A 17,441-nucleotide genomic window follows, 5' to 3' on the forward strand; every position below is an offset into this window, starting at 1 on the left:
AAAAAAATGTTCTTATTGAACTATATATTTTTCTCTGCTCCCCTCTTTTCTCCCCTCTTTTTCGACCCTCTCCCATGGTCCCCATGCTCCCAATTTACTCAGGAGATCTTGCATAGACATTTAAAAAAAAAGGTGAGGTTTTGCTATGTATTCCAGCCTGGCCTGAAGCTTGTGGTCTCCCATCTCAGTGTCTCAGGTGCTGAGACTACAGGCATGCTGCACCGCCGCTGGCAACGCTAAATTTCTTCCTGTCTGAAAGGTTCTGGAGGGCTGAGTCTTTAAGGCTGCTCTCCTCTCCTTGGCTTGCAAGTCTTCTCTAGGTCCTCATGGGGTCCCCTGTGTGTGTGTGTGTGTGTGTGTGTGTGTGTGTTCTCATTTCTTCTTACAAAGACACCTCTCACCCTGACCTCAGATCATCCCACCACACTAGGTGGTCCTTGGTTATCTCTTTAACAAAGCCATTAATGGATGATTTCACTATGTAACAGAGGTAAAGTTTTTTTTTTTTAGTTTTATAATAGATTTTTTTTTAAAGGGTAAAGCACTCAATTTAAATATAAGTCCAACAGAACCGCTGTCAGTAAGCCATGATGCAATCAGGTTTTTTTTTTTTTTAAATTAACCTCAGTCATATATTCAGGCTATTCCCCCCAGGCCTCCACTATGCAGTTCAATTTAGGTTCCTTCCTGTTTGATTTCTGAGAAGGCTGATTATTCTCTATGCCTGTCGTCCCTGGTACACCATTAGCTCTTTGTATTATTCAGAAGCCTGTTACACAGTACTGGACACATGAGAAATCGGGGCTAGTGACATCCAGAGAGTAAAATCCCAGGGCAAAACATCCTCTTGAACTTCTAAACTAGAGATCCTATTGCTTACCACTTAGGGTGAGTCAACAGCTATTGGCTAAACTCCCTACCCTAAGTGGAGAGTCAGAGTCTAACACAGGATCCTCTGGATTGATGTGGGATTGCCCTCTGTATGCTGTAATTACCATTAATGATAAAGAAACTGCTTTGGACCTATAGCAGAGCTATAGGGGAGGAGCCAGGCAGGGAAAACTAAACAGAATGCTGGGAGAAAGGAGGTGGAGACAGAGAGAAGCCATGTAGCCCTGCCAGAGCCAGACAGAACTTTACCCGGTAAGCCACAGCCACGTGGCAATACACAGATTACTAGAAATGGGTTAAATTAAAATGTAAGAGCTGGCTGACAAGAAGTTAGAGCTAATAGGCCAAGCAGTGATTTAATTAATATAGTTTCTGTGTGATTATTTTGGGGCTGAGCAGCCGGGAGCTAACTAGCAGCTTCCTTACTACACTGGATGTGTCCCTGGAAACTTTTTCCTTAGCTGCCCTAGCAGATGGGCAAAGTTAACACAGGCTAGAATTTAATAAAACACAGTTCCCTGTGCTTTCCATCATAGGAGAAAGACTAACTTCTAATGCACAGGAGTAGCCAGCAGCCTTTTTAAATCAGGTGAGTTATCCGAAGCACAAGATCTGCTGGGCTCCTAGTAATGGCAGTTAACCCAACTGGTGAGTGGTGCTGGTACAGAAGAGCACACCAGGCCAACACTATGGTTGTGGCAGTGGGTTTGCCACCTGTGGGGCTCCTTTACTAGGCAGGACCAGTCACAACTGCCAACCTTGAGGCTACTACGCCTTGTAAGCGAAGGCCTAGTTAAATAGGGACGGAACTGCGGACCAAACAGCTTAACGGGTCCGCGGCTAAGGGCGTCCCAGTCGACTCGTCTAGATCTCCAATGAGATCCAATCTAGGTTACAACCGCTTTTTTAGGATTTTGTGGGTGGCTCTGAAAAGAGCCTTTGGGTTGGTGGTGCTGCAGGGACCGGGAGCCCATGGGGTCTAGGCTCGCTCTCCGCGGATGCGCCGAGCCAGCTGGACGTCCTTCGGCATGATGGTCACCCGCTTGGCGTGGATGGCGCACAGGTTGGTGTCCTCGAAGAGCCCCACGAGGTAGGACTCGCAGGCCTCCTGCAGAGCCATCACGGCCGAGCTCTGGAAGCGCAGGTCGGTCTTGAAGTCCTGGGCGATCTCGCGCACCAAGCGCTGGAACGGCAGCTTGCGGATCAGCAGCTCGGTGGACTTCTGGTAGCGCCGGATCTCGCGGAGCGCCACCGTGCCCGGGTGGTAGCGGTGCGGCTTCTTCACGCCGCCAGTGGCCGGTGCACTCTTGCGTGCCACTTTCGTGGCTAACTGCTTGCGTGGAGCCTTGCCTCCCGTCGACTTCCGCGCTGTCTGCTTGGTGCGAGCCATGCCTCCGAAGCCTTCCTTCGCTGTTCCTCAAAGGCACAAAATGGCCTGCGGGCACGGCTTTTATAGACCCCTCTGCATTCCTATTGGTCGCCCATCAGGTGGCATGATTGAATACTGAGTTCTGATTGGTCCATGGGGCGTTCCGCTCTACAGCCTTCCCTTTAAATTCTCTCCTCTTGCCGCTATCTCTAGAGTTGTTAGTGGCGCCGCTCTGGGTAGGACGGCAGCGGGCAGCGGGGACTGTAGAAAAGTTTAAGTCAATTTCTCAGCGCCTTTTTTTTTTTTTTAACAACCCTGCCTCAACTGCCAAGTCTCAAAGAACATATAATTCTGCGTGCTTTCTTTTTCCGGCAACTAGGCAAATTTTCCCGAGTTCTGGGTTATTAGAAAAGTAGTCGAGGTCTGGAGGTGGTTCAGCAGTTAAGCGGAGTATCTGTTCTTCCAGAGGACCCCGGTTCAGTACCCAGCACCCACATGATGGTCACATCCACTTGTAACTCATCTCAAGGGATCCAACACCACCTTCTGCTGGCACCAGGCAGTCAAGTGGTACACAACATACGTGCAAGCAAAACGCCCGTAAACACACAAAATATCTTTATAGTAAAATATTAAAAATTTTGTTTTGTTTTGTTTTTTGAGACAGGTTTTCTTTGTAGCTTTGGAGCCTGTCCTGGAACTTGCTCTCGTAGACCAGGCTGGCCCCCAAATCACAGAGATCCGCCTGCCTCTGCCTTCCGAGTGCTGGGATTAAAAGTGTGCGCCACCACCGCCCAGCCTAAAAAATAATTTTTTTAAAATATTTATTTATTTATTTATTTATTATGCATACAATATTCTGTCTGTATGTACGTCTGCAGGCCAGAAGAGGGCACCAGACCTCATTACAGATGGTTGTGAGCCACCATGTGGTTGCCGGGAATTGAACTCAGGACCTCTGGAAGAGCAGACACTGCTCTTAACCACTGAGCCATCTCTCCAGCCCCCTAAAAAATATTTTTTATATTAAAACACTTTAAAAGATTTAAAATTAAAAAAATTCATTTAAAAGTATTTTAAATTAAAACTATTCTAACATTACAAATATTTTAGCATTAACATATTTTAAAATTAAAAGTACTTTAAAATAAAAAATATTTTTAAAATTAAAAGAATTATTTAAAAAATCTAAAAATGCCCCTGCTGTGCCCTTGCTGGCTCATGACAAAGTCTTGACACAGCACCACAGGTTCCCAACTTGGCTACACTAACAATTAGCTGAACTTCTAGCTCTCACCGATCGATCTCAGCAGATGTGGTCTTTTGTTTGGTTTGTATTCCTGCCCCAACTTTGGATCAGCTGCTTTCTCCCCTTAAAGACCCTTGTGGTGGTTTGAATATGAACAGCCCTCACAGGCTCACATATTTAAATGCTTCCTCTCTTCCGTAAGTGTGTTAGGAAGGAGTAGGAGGCGTGGTCTTTAGAGGAGGTGTTTTCGCTGGAGTTGGGCTTTCAGGTTTCCTAAGCCCTCCCTAGGCTTGCTCAACCTCCTGCCTGCCTATCTGGGTGTAAGAAAGCAAGCTCTCTTCAGCAAGCCTACTTCAGCAGCCCCCGGCTGGCCTGTCTGCCGGCCTCTATGCTTCCCACCACGCTGATCACGGACTCACCCTCTGCCTCTGTAAGCAAGACCCCAACGCAAAGCTTCCTTTTGTACTCTGTCTTGGTCCTGGTGTCTCCTTAGAGCAATGGGAGGGTTACTAAGACAACTTTTTAGAACAGGCCCGTGTAAGATCACCTGTCCTTTAGACACCCTTCTTCCCACTGTCTCAGGAAAGCCCCTTCTACCTGCCCCACACTCTCCCAGAACCAGAAACAGCTTTTAAGATCTCAGTGATTCTTCTCCAGCTTTTTCACACAGTCTCGACTTTCATTCAAGAGGATCACAGGGAAGCTCGGCATGTTGACACCTACTTGTAGTCCCGTACTTGGGAGGTAAAGGTAGTCAAATCGGGAGGTCATCCTTGCTCACATAGCTCACATGTAAAGGTTCCAGCAGCTCTGATCCCCTTGTTTGGGAAGTGTGATACTGGGGTTTTTGTTGGTGAGCTACCTATTCTTTTCCATGATGAGAAATGACTAATTCTTACTTTCAGAGTTTACCGTTTATAACTGTCTAGTACCAGCAAGAATAATGTTATGTTTTAGTAATGTTAGAGAAGTTTTATTAATTTTAAGAGATTTATTGATTGATTTGTGTGTGTGGCTGTGTCGGTTTAAGTGCACCATTTTGTGAGCCACTGGAAGAGGGGCAGGAACTAACCTGGGTCCTTAGAACAATAAGGGCCATTAACCAATGAGCCACTCTTATGGTGAAATACATTTAATTGGAGCTGGTTTGCAGATACAAAAGTTTAGCCTGTTAGTGTCGTGGTGGGAAGCAGGCAGACATGGTGTTGGTGAAGGAGCTGAGAGTTCTGCATCCAGATCCACAGTCAGCAGGAAGAGAGACATTGGGACTGGCTTGAGAGTTTGAAACCTCAAAGCCCATCTCCAGTGACACACTTCCAACAAGGCCACAGGTCCTAATCCTTTCAAATAATCCCACTCTCCGTGAGCCTATGGGGACCATTTTTATTCAAACCACCACACTGTCAAATATGATGAGTTGTGCTTACAAAGTTCCTTGTGTTAAAAGATCACTGTCCTTCGAATATCCTGGCTTCATCGTGGCATCAGGAAGCTATGGTTTGTGTCTGTGCTCTGAGCAGATGACGTGCTACGCCTGTCTTAGACAGTGGAACTGATCCTATTTAAATATACCTTAATCCTGTCAGATGTCAGATTTTCCTACACCATGATTTGAACATAATCCATAAGATAGGTCTTGTGCTAATGAACTTTCCAACACAATGCAGTGTCTATATCTACACCCCGGAGGGTTTAATGGTGGGATGTGGCTCATGCTTAGTAGAGCAGGGCTGGGTCAAAGGTCACACGACTCATGCCCCAAAGTCTGCATCCAGTTTTCAGCAACAGGAGAAAGCTACGAGAAAATGGCGTACCTCATATTAGTCTGCTGGGAGCCGATGGGAGAAAACTGGATCCTACAGAGCTTAATGGGGTGACCGATTGGACTGATAAAAAGCTTTTGTTTGAATCTTCACAGAACTCAGGGAAATGCTGATAAATTTTTTGCAGACTTTTTTGTTTGTTTATTTTGCTTTACGAGATAGGTTTTCTTCTCTGTGTAGCTTTGGAGCCTGAACTGGAACTTGCACTGTAGACCAGGCTGACCTTAAACTCACAGCCTCTGCTTCCCAAGTGCTGGGATTAAAGGCGTGTGCCACCACCAGTACCCTGCTTTATTTTATTTTATTTTATTTGAAAGGGAGGTAGGGATGGGTGGGGGAGGGTTGTTGAGACAGGGTTTCTCTGTGTAGCCCTGGCTGTTCTGGAACTAGCTCTGTAAACCAGGCTGTCCTCGAACTCAGAGATTCACCTGCCTCTGCCTCCGAGTTCTGGGATGAAAGACGTGCGCCACCACCGCCTGGCTTGGGTACAAAGACTATTTTATTTATTTTTTATTTTTTTCTTCCGTTTATTTATTTATTAAAGATTTCTGTCTCTTTCCCACCACTTCCTCCCATTTCCCTCCCCCTCCCCCAATTAAGTTCCCCTCCCTTGTCAGCCGATAGAGCTATCAGGGTTCCCTGTCCAGTGGGAAGTCCAAGGACCACCCACCTCCATCCAGGTCTAGTAAGGTGAGCATCCAAACTGCCTAGGCTCCCACAAAGCCAGTATGTGCAGTAGGATCAATAACCCACTGCCATTGTTCTTGAGTTCTCAGTAGTCCTCATTGTCCGCTATGTTCAGTGAGTCCGGTTTTATCCCAGGTTTTTTCAGACCCAAAGACTATTTTAAAGGATCCAAATGGCCAGTGGGTCCTGAGCACAGGAGTTTCTATCCCTGCAGTGTCACGTGGCACTCCCTCCTGGTGTGTGAGACTCTTCACCTTGGGGGCATTCCACGAATCTGGTGTCCAGCAGCTCCCTTACTGCACAGCCATGATTAAAGTGTGCACAACTCTTAGGGCAAAAAGGTTATGATCTGAAGTGGATGTAATTGGCTAAGCCTGGCCAGACCTGTCTCCTTGAATTTCTCTTGGTCTCTCTGTGGAGCGGACACGCCAATGAAACTTGGGGTGTGTGTGTGTGGGGGGGGGCTGTGATCATCAAAAAGGTAGGTTGAGAATGTCTGTGTGGCTGGATCCAAGGCAGAAAGGCAGGGAAGGTTAGAGGATATTCCTAGGTCCTGTGACCTAGGAATCTTGAGAAAGAGAGATTCCAGTCTCTGTGGCCTGCCTACAGAAGAAAAAGGATTAGTTTAAAAAATACAAAGCAAAAAGGAGGGTGTGAGTGGGCACAGGGAGGGACAGGGGAGGGAGGGTTTCCTTTCTGAGGCCTAAAGGACCCCAGATACAAAAGATTATTTCTATAGTTCTGAATCTCACCAAAAGTTGCTTCAAGGGGCTCAGCCATTAAGAATACTGGATGCTCTTCCAGAGGTCCTGAGTTCAATTCCCAGCAACCATATGGCGTCTCATACCCTCCCCTCTGCCATAGTGAGATCTGTTACTCTCTTCTGGCCTGCAGGCAGACATACAGGCAGAACACTATAATAAATAAATAAATATATAAATAAATAAAATTTTTTCAAAAGTTGCTTCAAGAATCAAGGAAAAAGGCCAAGTACCTTAACAGAACAAACATATGCTTAGGGTTTTTGTTGCTTAATTTAAAAGGCAGGAGGCTCTAGGAGTTATAAACCGGGTCTATGGGCCAAAACAAAATACATAGTAAATTTTAGTTACACATATATATGATCACAAGCTATGAAATTATATAGACTGGGCAATTTATAACATCAGAGACTCATTTCTCACAGTTCTGGGAGCTGGAAAGCCAAGGCCCAGGCAGGTGGATTCGATGTCTGGTGGTGGCCGTGGATAGCGGCTTCTCACTGCCTTTATTTGAAGAGTGAGAACCTTCACCTCGAGCCTTTCTTAAGGGCTCTTGCTTGACTCACGCCTCCTGAAGGCCCCACTGTTGGCCGTTCTCACACTGCTGACGATGTTTCAGTGTGTGACTCTGGGCCACGTGCGGACCACAGCACTGACTTTGCCCTCTAAGCCAAGTAGCTAAAAAAGAAAACCTAACCTATCTGGTTAAAGAAAACAGAATACTTTATTCTGTCAGTAGCAATGGAATATGGCTGGGCGGTGGTGGCACACACCTTTAATCCCAGCCCTTGGGAGGCAGAGGCAGGTGGATCTCGGTGTGTTTAAGGCCAGTCAGGGCTACATAGTGAAACACTATTTTAAAAAATGGAGGGGAGAAATAGAAAAAAAAATAAAGAAATGAGAAAAAAGTAAATTAATGTTATTTGCTGGAAAAATGGATAGAACTCAAGATCATTGTGTTAAGTCAAAGAAGCCAGATCCTGAGAGGGAAGCAGTGTGTGGATTCTCTAGCATGTGGAAGCTAGACATTTTTTAAAAGATGTGAAAATGGGAGGGGGTATTTATGAAGAGGAAGGTGATGGGGGGAAGGGAGAGATGGTGTGTGTAGCTATGAACAAACATCATATACATGTATAAAATTATCAAAATGAAAACCATTACTACGCACAGTTAATATACGCTAATAAATCTAAAATATACGGAAAGAAAGAAATGACTCAAAGATCTAAGGATAGCAGGGCATGGTAGTCCATGCTACATTTGCAGCACTTGAGCTGAATCAGGATAACAATTTTGAGGGTCGCTTAGGCTACGTTGAAAAGACCCTTTTTCGAACAAAATAAAACACAGCTGGATCTGAAAAAATTAAAAGATTTCTTGAGGCAAATACTTTCACGGATGGGCTAGACTCAAGGGTCTTCCACAGGACACTACGTCACACGTCACAATCTGGGCAACAAGAAATAATAACAATGGTTATTTAGACCAAGTCAGAGTATGGAAAAGGTAGCCCACATAGTTCCAATCGCGAGTCGAGAAAAAGACAGAAATCAAACTGTGTTGCATTTTTACGGATTTGGTAAAAAAGGAAAGCACTGACCATCATCGTGTTTTGTTTCTAAATATGTATGTGTAGTCTAAACACAGCCGTGAGCGAATACCGCAAAGGGAAGCAGAAGCCGAGTTTCAGGGATGCGGCCGCGGGGAGGCGCTGCATCATCCCGAGGAAGGGAACGCGGGTCGTCCGTGGGTGGTGCCCGGAACCGGGACAGCACTATCCGGTACACCTAGTGATGTGAGGAAAATGGCTTCACTTTCAGAAAGAACCGTATCTCTTGCCTCTGGGAATACACGACCTTGTGAGACACCAGCAGCTAGTGGTATTTGAAATCCTGAGGGAGCCAGGGATGAGCTGTGGCAGAGACTGGGAGGCTGCAGAGCATCCGCCCCGGGCGGCCGCATCCCAAGCAGCCGCTGACGGAAAACGCCCTTGAGCAAGTCCAGGTTCCAGAGCCGAAGCGTGCAAAGAGCACCGCTTCTCCAGCACCCAATGCCAAGGTGCCCACCAGAGGCCGCCGGAAACCTTCGCTGAGCTCCGGCGCTCACACTCCTACACTCCTGCACCCCAGACCTCCCGAAGGCCGAACTCTGTGCAATCGTCACCGGGGTGGTTAACCAAGCTGTGCGCTGCACGCACGAGTCCCACGGCTTTAATCTTAAATCTGCTTTGCAATTCCAACAAGTCTAAACAATGCTTCCCAGAGTGAAGACGCGCTGTGCAAGACTGCATGCAACTGCAGAGCAGCGTCTTAATATCTGGCAAAGAACTTCTTTCTAGGGCCCGTAGTTTCCTTTTCCTGTCAAATTTCTCCCAATCAGAACCCGAGTCGCACTACTGGCATTGTGGGAAAGGATCAAATGGAGGTTTAGCTTGTAGTATTAAGGGTGGAAGGTGGGGATGGAGGTGGAACTTGGGGGGGGGGGGGGGCGGGAGCTCAGTTGTGGGACTCCACTGTCCCCTCAGCTCTATTCTGCTTGCTGTGGAAGCTCAATTTCTTTCCTTCTCTACATCATTGACCAGACTGGGAAGAAGTCCTTTGTTTTAAATTAACTTTATCAAATAACTGTTTAACATTATGTGCAGGGCATACTTAACACAAATGTGCCTCTCTGCCCCTCTCTATGTCGCTGTTAGCTAGTCGAGGGTAGTAAACTGTGAGGTGGTGAGCTGGCCACAACACTGCAGAGTTTATCTCCTAGGCAGAGATAGGATGATATAAAGGACTATAAGCTTATGAGAGTCTTGGAAGGAAGAGGACACATTTTTTTTTTTTTTAAAACAACAGCCATCGTAACAGGAATGAGGCGACACCTCTCCATTGTCTGATTGTTTAGTGGCTGTAATGATGTCAAAGATCGTGAGTATCTTTACAGAAATCCCTATTAGGGTCCTTTGCCTAGTTAAAATTTGAGTTGTTAAAAGTGAAACGTAGAGCTATTTTGGGTATTATTCTCTGATCAAATGTATGGCTACAAATTAATTGTTCTAGCTGGGCAGTGGGGGCGCACGCCTTTAATCCCAGCACTCGGGAGGCAGAGGCATGGGGATCTCTGTGAGTTCGAGACCAGCCTGGTCTACAGAGCTAGTTCCAGGACAGGCTCCAAAGCTACAGAGAAACCCTGTTTCGAAAAAACCAAAATAAAATAAAATAAAAATAAAAATAAAAAATAAATAATTGTTCCTCATTCTGTAGGTTGCATTTTAATTTAATTGAGGCAATTATCTAATTTCTGTGTGCATATTTTTATCATAGCAACTCACGCATACACAGAATACAAAACAGGTACATTTTGTCTGTTTTTCTGAATTGAATCACCAGGGTGAGGACCACCTCATGTGATCTGGACACCAGTGAGGGTGAGCTGCCATTGGCAGTTAGGAGGTGGGACTGTCCAGCAGGTGCTGTAGGCATGCAGCTTGGGGAAGAGGTGGAAGCTTGTGGAATCATGGTTTGGGGTGATAACACAGAAAAGGGGGACCCTCCTTGTAGCAGCCTACACCTGTGGTGAGCAACACGGAGGCCTGCGATCCCTCCCTGCTTCCTGAGCCCAGGGCTTTGCAGCTCATCACATTAGGGAGAAATTGCTGCTTACACAGCCCGAGTGCAACTGGTCTGGCACTTGTGTGAACCCCGGGTCACGGCTGGAGGGACAGTATGAAAACCTGCAGCCTCTACAGTCCTTGGGCGAAGCCACTAACCCCCCAGAGAAGCTTTGCTGACTCTCCAGCTGACCTTTCCTGGCGCTCCAGCTCCTGTCTCTCTCTCTCTCTCTCTCTCTCTCTCTCTCGTCATCTCTTCTGCACATGCAGAGAGCTTTATGAGAATGATTCTTGATCAACCCAGCACAACTACTTACCCTATAATATATCACATTATGTACTAGAAGTTATGTTGACATAATTTAAAGTACTGGGGTTCCTGTGACCAATCCCCCTATAGACACCAAGGGATACTGTAATGTCCTCTAGGTTCATCCACATGATAACAAATGAAATGCTGCTTTTCAAACCTATGTAGTATTTAATCTGTGTATATGTCATTTTTTTTTCAAGACAGGATTTCTCTGTGCAGCTTTGGAGCCTGTCCTGGAATTTGCTCTGTAGACCAGGCTGGCCTTCAACTCACAGAAATCCGCCTACCTCTGCCTCCCGAGTGCTGGGATTAAAGGCATGTGCCACCACTGCCCGGTGTATATACCGCATTTTGAAGATATATTTGCTCCTGTATAGACATCTAGGTGAGTCCCATGTCTTAGCCGTTGACAGCGCCACAAAGAACGTGTCAGTCCATATGTCTCTTCCACACACTGATTTCATTTCCTTTGGATAGACGCCCAGGAGTTGGAGAGATCTATTAAAATAGGTCTATTTTTAATTTTTTGATGTGGGGGATTATTGGACATGTGGATGAGCCTGCAAAGAAATGGTCCCACAGAGCTGAGACCAAATGTGGGAGGCAGGGCTGGAGGAAAGATCTACACCTAGAAGAGGAACTAGGATGCTGGGGAGCCGGGTGGAGCGCTCCCACACCCTGCAAACAGTTTCTGCAGCTCTTTCCAGAGCTGGCTCCAGCTGCATGCTTCTGGAACCCTCTATCTCTTTTTCCTGTCTTCAATAAAGAGCAGTGCATAGGGACACGTGGGGAGTGTCCTAAGATCATTCTACTACAGGCTTGTGGGTCAGGAAAAGACCTCCATGCTCCCACACAATACGCATGTGGGCCGGACCTGCCAAGAGGAACTGCCAAGGGCGGTCCAGAGGGGCTGCGGTATCAGGATGTCCATACCTGCTCTTCCACGTGGTCTCTGATGATGGCAGCTCGGGTACCTGAGTTCAACCTCCTCCTACCTGAGCTGGGTCAGTGTTGCTCTAGAAAGCAAGCACAGGAACACATCGGTCTTCCTTCTGGCCCCCGCCCCACTTCCAGGCTTCCATCTCTCCCTCCCTTGCCCCCCTGTGTGTGTGCATGCACATGCGCATGTATGAATGTATGTATATGTATGAGTGCAGGCAAACATGTGCCTCCTGTGTGGAGGTCTGAGGATCATCTCAGGTATTGTTCTCAGGTTCCACCTTGAGGCAGGGTCTCTTTGTTAGCTGCTGTGTATAGCAGGCAAACTGGCCTGGGAGCTCTAGGGATTTTCCTATCTTCCTTAGAAGCACTGGAATTATGGTCAAGTGCTAACCTGGCCCTGCGCTGCCTGGGACCTGGGAATTCATGCTTGCATGGCAAGCTCTTTACTCCCCCATCTTGCTGGCCTTTCTCTGTCCATTTGGTACACACTCGGAGTTTCTTCAAATTTAGGTGAGATTTACAAGATATGATGAACCACTTTCATGTGAGCAGTTGAGGGACATCTGGTACATTTTCTTTTGTTGTGACCATCACCTGTGTCTTCTTCCACAACCACACGAGGAAGTTCTGTTCTCTCCTCTTCCAGCTCCTGTGTCTATTGTTGGAACATGCCTGTTCTGGACACTGAGGTCCAGTCATGTGCATGAATCAGTGCTTCATTCCCTTCCGTCGACTAGCACTCCGTTATGAGGACAAACCCGTCTTGCGGATCTGTTCATCAGCTGATGGATATTTGGGCTCCTCTTTTAGCTTGGATAAATGATACTATCGTTGCATCTGTGTAGCTTCTGCTAGATATCTATTTTCATTTTATTGGGCATATACCCTAGGCATGGCCATGTGGTGTTGAATCCAGTGAACATTCTCTTTTCAAGGCAGCTGCTGCTGGTACTTTACATTTCTGGAAATGGTAATCCAGAGGACTAGATTTTAGGTCAGGGTTGTTTCAGTCCAACTTTCTGTAATATTATAGACACATCCAGAATCTGTGCTCTCTTGGTATTCACTGGTCACATAACCCTGAGCAGTAGACAAGCCACATCTTTGTATTATATTTTCCCTAATGGAAAATTAAATATTCCTTTTGGATGGTGGTTGTGCATTTGACAGGAAGCCTTGGAAGTGGGAGATGAGAAGCTAATTCAGTACATCTTCCTCCACAATGCTTCCATGACACCATTAAATAGTAACATCCAACTCCTAAGTTTAACTGCCACTCAAGAGATTAAGAAACTACAATAATCTATGAATACACACAAACTAAAGCTAGAACTGAAGATTCTCACTAAATACATAAGGGGAAGATCTCAAGGTCCAACCCTTGGGCGTTGGTTTACTGACACCACCCACCAGCAGACTGTACAATCTATATGCAGTTTTTGTCTATTGTGTGGTTCAGACTCACAGTTGAATACATTGCTTATTCTTGGGCAAACAGGTTTTTGAGATGTTGATATTTTATACAGATTTGTGATTACAGACGGTGTCTGAGGAGGCTTGAATAGACCCAGTTTTGGTAGGGTATATATACTGAGCATTATATAATTGTCTTGCTGTCCTGTATTGCCAAAATTTAAAGAGAATAGCACAGTTAACAGGAAAGGGGACACATGTCGAACTCGGTGGCATTTTAACCAATTGTCATAACTCATTTAATCCCCCTTAACCCTCACTTTTCCCACTGTTAGTGATTTTATTTGTAACTGTCCCACCATTCTTTATTCTGCCCGTAGAAATCACAATCCTCTCTAAAAACTCCCATTTTACTTGATGTGATGCTAATCATGTTCTCCTTTAAACTTTACTATTGGACATTGCTGCACTCTCAAACCTAGTTTTACCAAAACCGACTAATTATTTTGTTTTTCAAGGTTAAGCTACTTAAGTGGGTAAGATTGATCAGTTCCAAACGCCTGCTGGACCACCATCATGGCCATCTATCTGTAATACTACCACTTATATATAGGGCAGCACTGAGCTGTGTCGCTCCCGTCCCCGACAACTTCGAGTTGTTCGCTTTCCAAAAAAAAAAAAAAAAAAAAAAAAATCCCTGACGCTTTTGGAAATTTCAACGTGATTAGACCCTAACTCGAGTGGACTTACGTTTTAGTAGAACCGGAAACATTAGAGACACCAGTTTCTAACCTTCCAGTGCCTAATGCTAACTCCAGCCAAACCAAGTGTCCCCTAAGGTTCAAGCACGAACCTTAACGGAAACCGAGTGTTTAACACGAGTGGTGGGGGACAAACCCCGGGGGCCTCCAAACAGACCCTAGGCCAACTGCAGACGGAAGCCGTTGGCCTGAGCGGTCACCACCCCAGGCGCCGCGCGGAAATGCACAAACGCATGGAAGGAAGCGGGAGACCCAGCCCTGGCCAGTACCAGGCGGTAACAGGCTCAGTGTACAGCTCTTTTTGAGGTTGTGGGTGGCTCTGAAAAGAGCCTTTGGTGTCCGTTAAGTAGCACTAGGGACCAGAAGGGCCTCACTTGCCCTTGGCCTTATGGTGGCTTTCGGTCTTCTTGGGCAGCAGCACCGCCTGGATGTTGGGCAGGACGCCGCCCTGCGCGATGGTCACACGGCCCAGCAGCTTGTTGAGCTCCTCGTCGTTGCGGATGGCCAACTGCAGGTGGCGCGGGATGATGCGCGTCTTCTTGTTGTCGCGGGCCGCGTTACCAGCCAGCTCCAGGATCTCGGCAGTCAGGTACTCCAGCACCGCTGCCAGGTACACCGGGGCGCCGGCACCCACCCGCTCCGAGTAGTTGCCCTTACGAAGTAGGCGGTGCACACGGCCCACAGGAAATTGTAGACCGGCGCGGGAGGAGCGGGACTTGGCTTTTGCGCGAGCTTTGCCGCCCTGCTTGCCACGACCAGACATCTCCAACTGATAACCAAAAAGAGTAACACGAACCAACGAAAAAGCTAGCGCTAACGACTCCGCAAGCGCCAACAAGCCCTTATATATGATCGGGAGGGAGGCTAGACTGCGCCTTTCTATTGGGTAGCAGCGTTAGCCAATCGGAAAAGGAACACGGCGAGCCTAATTTGCATATCCCTTGATCTCCGATGACGTAATGTGCAGTTGTAGTCAATCAAAAGCGAGCAATGTTGATCCTTCATTTGAATACGATACGTACAAATAGAGTTGGTGCAGCGGGCGTAAGTGTTTCTTCACAGTAGCTAGCTAATATGCCTGATCCGTCCAAGTCCACTCCGGCCCCCAAAAAGGGGTCCAAGAAAGCCGTTACCAAGGCGCAGAAAAAGGACGGCAAAAAACGCAAACGGGGCCGCAAGGAGAGCTACTCCATCTATGTGTACAAGGTGCTGAAGCAGGTGCACCCCGACACTGGCATTTCGTCTAAGGCCATGGGCATCATGAACTCGTTCGTCAACGATATTTTCGAGCGCATCGCCAGCGAGGCCTCCCGCCTGGCGCATTACAACAAGCGCTCGACCATCACGTCCCGCGAGGTGCAGACGGCCGTGCGTCTGCTGCTGCCCGGGGAACTGGCTAAGCATGCTGTGTCCGAGGGCACCAAGGCTGTCACCAAGTACACGAGCTCCAAGTGAGGCGCTGCGCGGGCGTCCTCAATCCAAAGGCTCTTTTCAGAGCCACCCATACAGTCGTTAAAAGGGTCTTGAACACAGTGTGTGGAGGCATTGATGGTTGTCACGCACCTGATAGGACTGGGTACGACCAAGAGAGATGTGTTTGGAGTAAGGAATGTAGGGCTGCAGCTGCTCTGCTCTTCCTAAGGATGGGATGTGGACGATGGCCACGGGAGGAGTCAAGGGGCGTGAGTCCCCTCCCCAAGTCTTCCCCAGGTGGGCGAGGTCACAAGAATAGTAGGACTCTGGGTGCCGCGCGTCCTGGGTGGCCTCTGATCTGCGTTCCCTTAGAACGTTTCCTGGAATAAACAGGCGTCTTATCCCCTGGATATGACCATTCTGGCATTATATATATATATCTAATAGATCCTGCCCTAGCGGTTTGCTGGAACCGAGGTTGAAAAGGCATGGCGACACCCTGAATGCCTGTGTGCAGAAGCTGGATCTAGCCAACTGCAGCAGCCAGCAGGGTTAGTGGTTCGGGGATGGAAGGATTTGGGAAAGAATCCTGTTGTTTTGAGCAAATGAATTGCTGCCCTGAGCTGCTTTATTTTCTGTAAAGCATTGGTATCAGAATTTTCCACGCTCAGCATTTTTTTCTTCTTTTCGGAGAATGCCGTTTTGGTCTGGCAGGAAATCTTACCTGTGGAAAGAACACAGCTTTCCTTGGTTTGCCTTTTATTTATGGAGAGAGGATTCATGATAATTACTTGAACCGTTATAAGATATATTGACAGTTATCGCCGTCTCTAGCACAGAATAATAGATACGTTTGGACAGATGTTAAGGGGCAGTCGCCGGGAGAAGATGTCTCCACTGGAATTTCCTACAGTAGCTGTGCCGCCTCCCCCTTTCCACATAAAAAGGATTTTTGACAACTTCAAACGTTTTAAAGTTAGCATCTTAAGTATTTTTTTTTAAATACTAAGTCAATTAGCTGCGAAGATGAAAATGACAACATAGGACTTTTGTTTTTAATTAGTCTTAAAAATACTGTTAGAACATTAACACGAGTCAGGTCAAAGTAAATCAAGTTCTTTAACAGATATTTCAGATGATTTTCTCTGAGAATTTGTCTTTATCTTTCTCGTGCCTCAAATTCTGCCAACAGCAATTAGATGTATATTACATTTTACCAATTGCTGGTCTCCAGAGTTTTCTATTGAAGTTTAAATATGCCAATCAAATTATCTCCGTGTTTAAAGAGGTACACCAGGAAAGCAGACAATTGTTTAAGACACGAATCATGGTATGTTAGTGAAGCTGAGTCTTCCGCTGAGGCTTGATGGGAGGAGGGGTTGGGTGGGAGACTATACTCTGGACCTCTAGTATGTTAGCCAAGTCTCTACCACTGAGATGCCACTCAGCCCTCTTCCTTCCCCCTGCCTGGGTTGTTTATTCAGATCCATTCATGGGTACAAGTAGTTAGTGTGTAGTATATAGCATTATTTTCATTTGACATCTTTTTTATAAAAAGATATAAGTAAGTACACATTAATAGAAGCCTTGTCATAACCCTTGACCCAGTACATTTCTTCTTTAGTTACAGTTGAAAACATAAACCATGTTCCATCATCATAGGGGAGACCACGGTCTGTCTTGTGTCTGCTGTCTCTTACACACACACACACACACACACACACACACACACACACACACACACAAACACACCAGTGTGTCAGTGTCATTATGTAGGCCTTGTTGGTCTAGAGCTCACTATATAGACCAGGCTGTCCTGGAACTCAGAGATCTGCCTGCCTGCACCTCCCTAGTGCTGGGATTAAAGGCATTCACCACCATGGACCCATGCCAGTATTCTTAATTGTCTCCAAAATAGAGAATTTGGAAGCCAGACGTGGTGTTGTCGACTTGAAATGGCAGCAGCTAGGCAGGAGCAGAGGCAGGGGAACCTTTGTATGCTCAACACCAGTGTGGTCTGCATATCAGGTTCTAGGCTATTCAGAGCTACACAGTGAGACTCTCACCAAACAAAACACGAACAGGATATATATATATATATATGTGTGTGTGTGTGTGTGTGTGTGTGTGTGTGTGTGCAGAAGTCAGAAAGGGGGTCAGATCACTTGGAACTAGCATTATTGATGGCTGTCAGCCATTAATGACCCAATTATTGTGG

The 17,441-nt window shown here is 46.6% G+C and overlaps 3 protein-coding genes across 3 annotated transcripts; 1 reads left to right on the plus strand and 2 right to left on the minus strand.

The window, feature by feature from the left end:
- Window positions 1-1,870: 1,870 nt before the first annotated feature.
- On the minus strand, window positions 1,871-7,735 carry LOC121456382 (histone H3.1). The gene is made up of 2 exons (XM_041664457.1): window positions 7,726-7,735; window positions 1,871-2,283 (listed from the first exon to the last, which is right to left on the minus strand). Exons 1-2 carry the CDS (start codon window positions 7,733-7,735, stop codon window positions 1,871-1,873), a joined length of 423 nt encoding a protein of 140 aa, XP_041520391.1.
- A 6,400-nt stretch (window positions 7,736-14,135) lies between these two features.
- LOC121456710 (histone H2A type 3) lies at window positions 14,136-14,603 on the minus strand. The gene has a single exon (XM_041665112.1). It carries the CDS (start codon window positions 14,571-14,573, stop codon window positions 14,181-14,183), a length of 393 nt encoding a protein of 130 aa, XP_041521046.1. The 5' UTR covers window positions 14,574-14,603; the 3' UTR covers window positions 14,136-14,180.
- A 281-nt stretch (window positions 14,604-14,884) lies between these two features.
- LOC121456763 (histone H2B type 3-B) lies at window positions 14,885-15,482 on the plus strand. Its single transcript, XM_041665197.1, has one exon. The coding sequence runs from the start codon at window positions 14,885-14,887 to the stop codon at window positions 15,263-15,265; it is 381 nt and encodes a 126-aa protein (XP_041521131.1). The 3' UTR covers window positions 15,266-15,482.
- Window positions 15,483-17,441: the final 1,959 nt, after the last annotated feature.

This window comes from Microtus oregoni, unplaced genomic scaffold (genome assembly GCF_018167655.1).
Source record: "Microtus oregoni isolate MIOR12 unplaced genomic scaffold, Mior012 000015F_ref0000493, whole genome shotgun sequence".
Classification (NCBI taxonomy): domain Eukaryota; kingdom Metazoa; phylum Chordata; class Mammalia; order Rodentia; family Cricetidae; genus Microtus; species Microtus oregoni.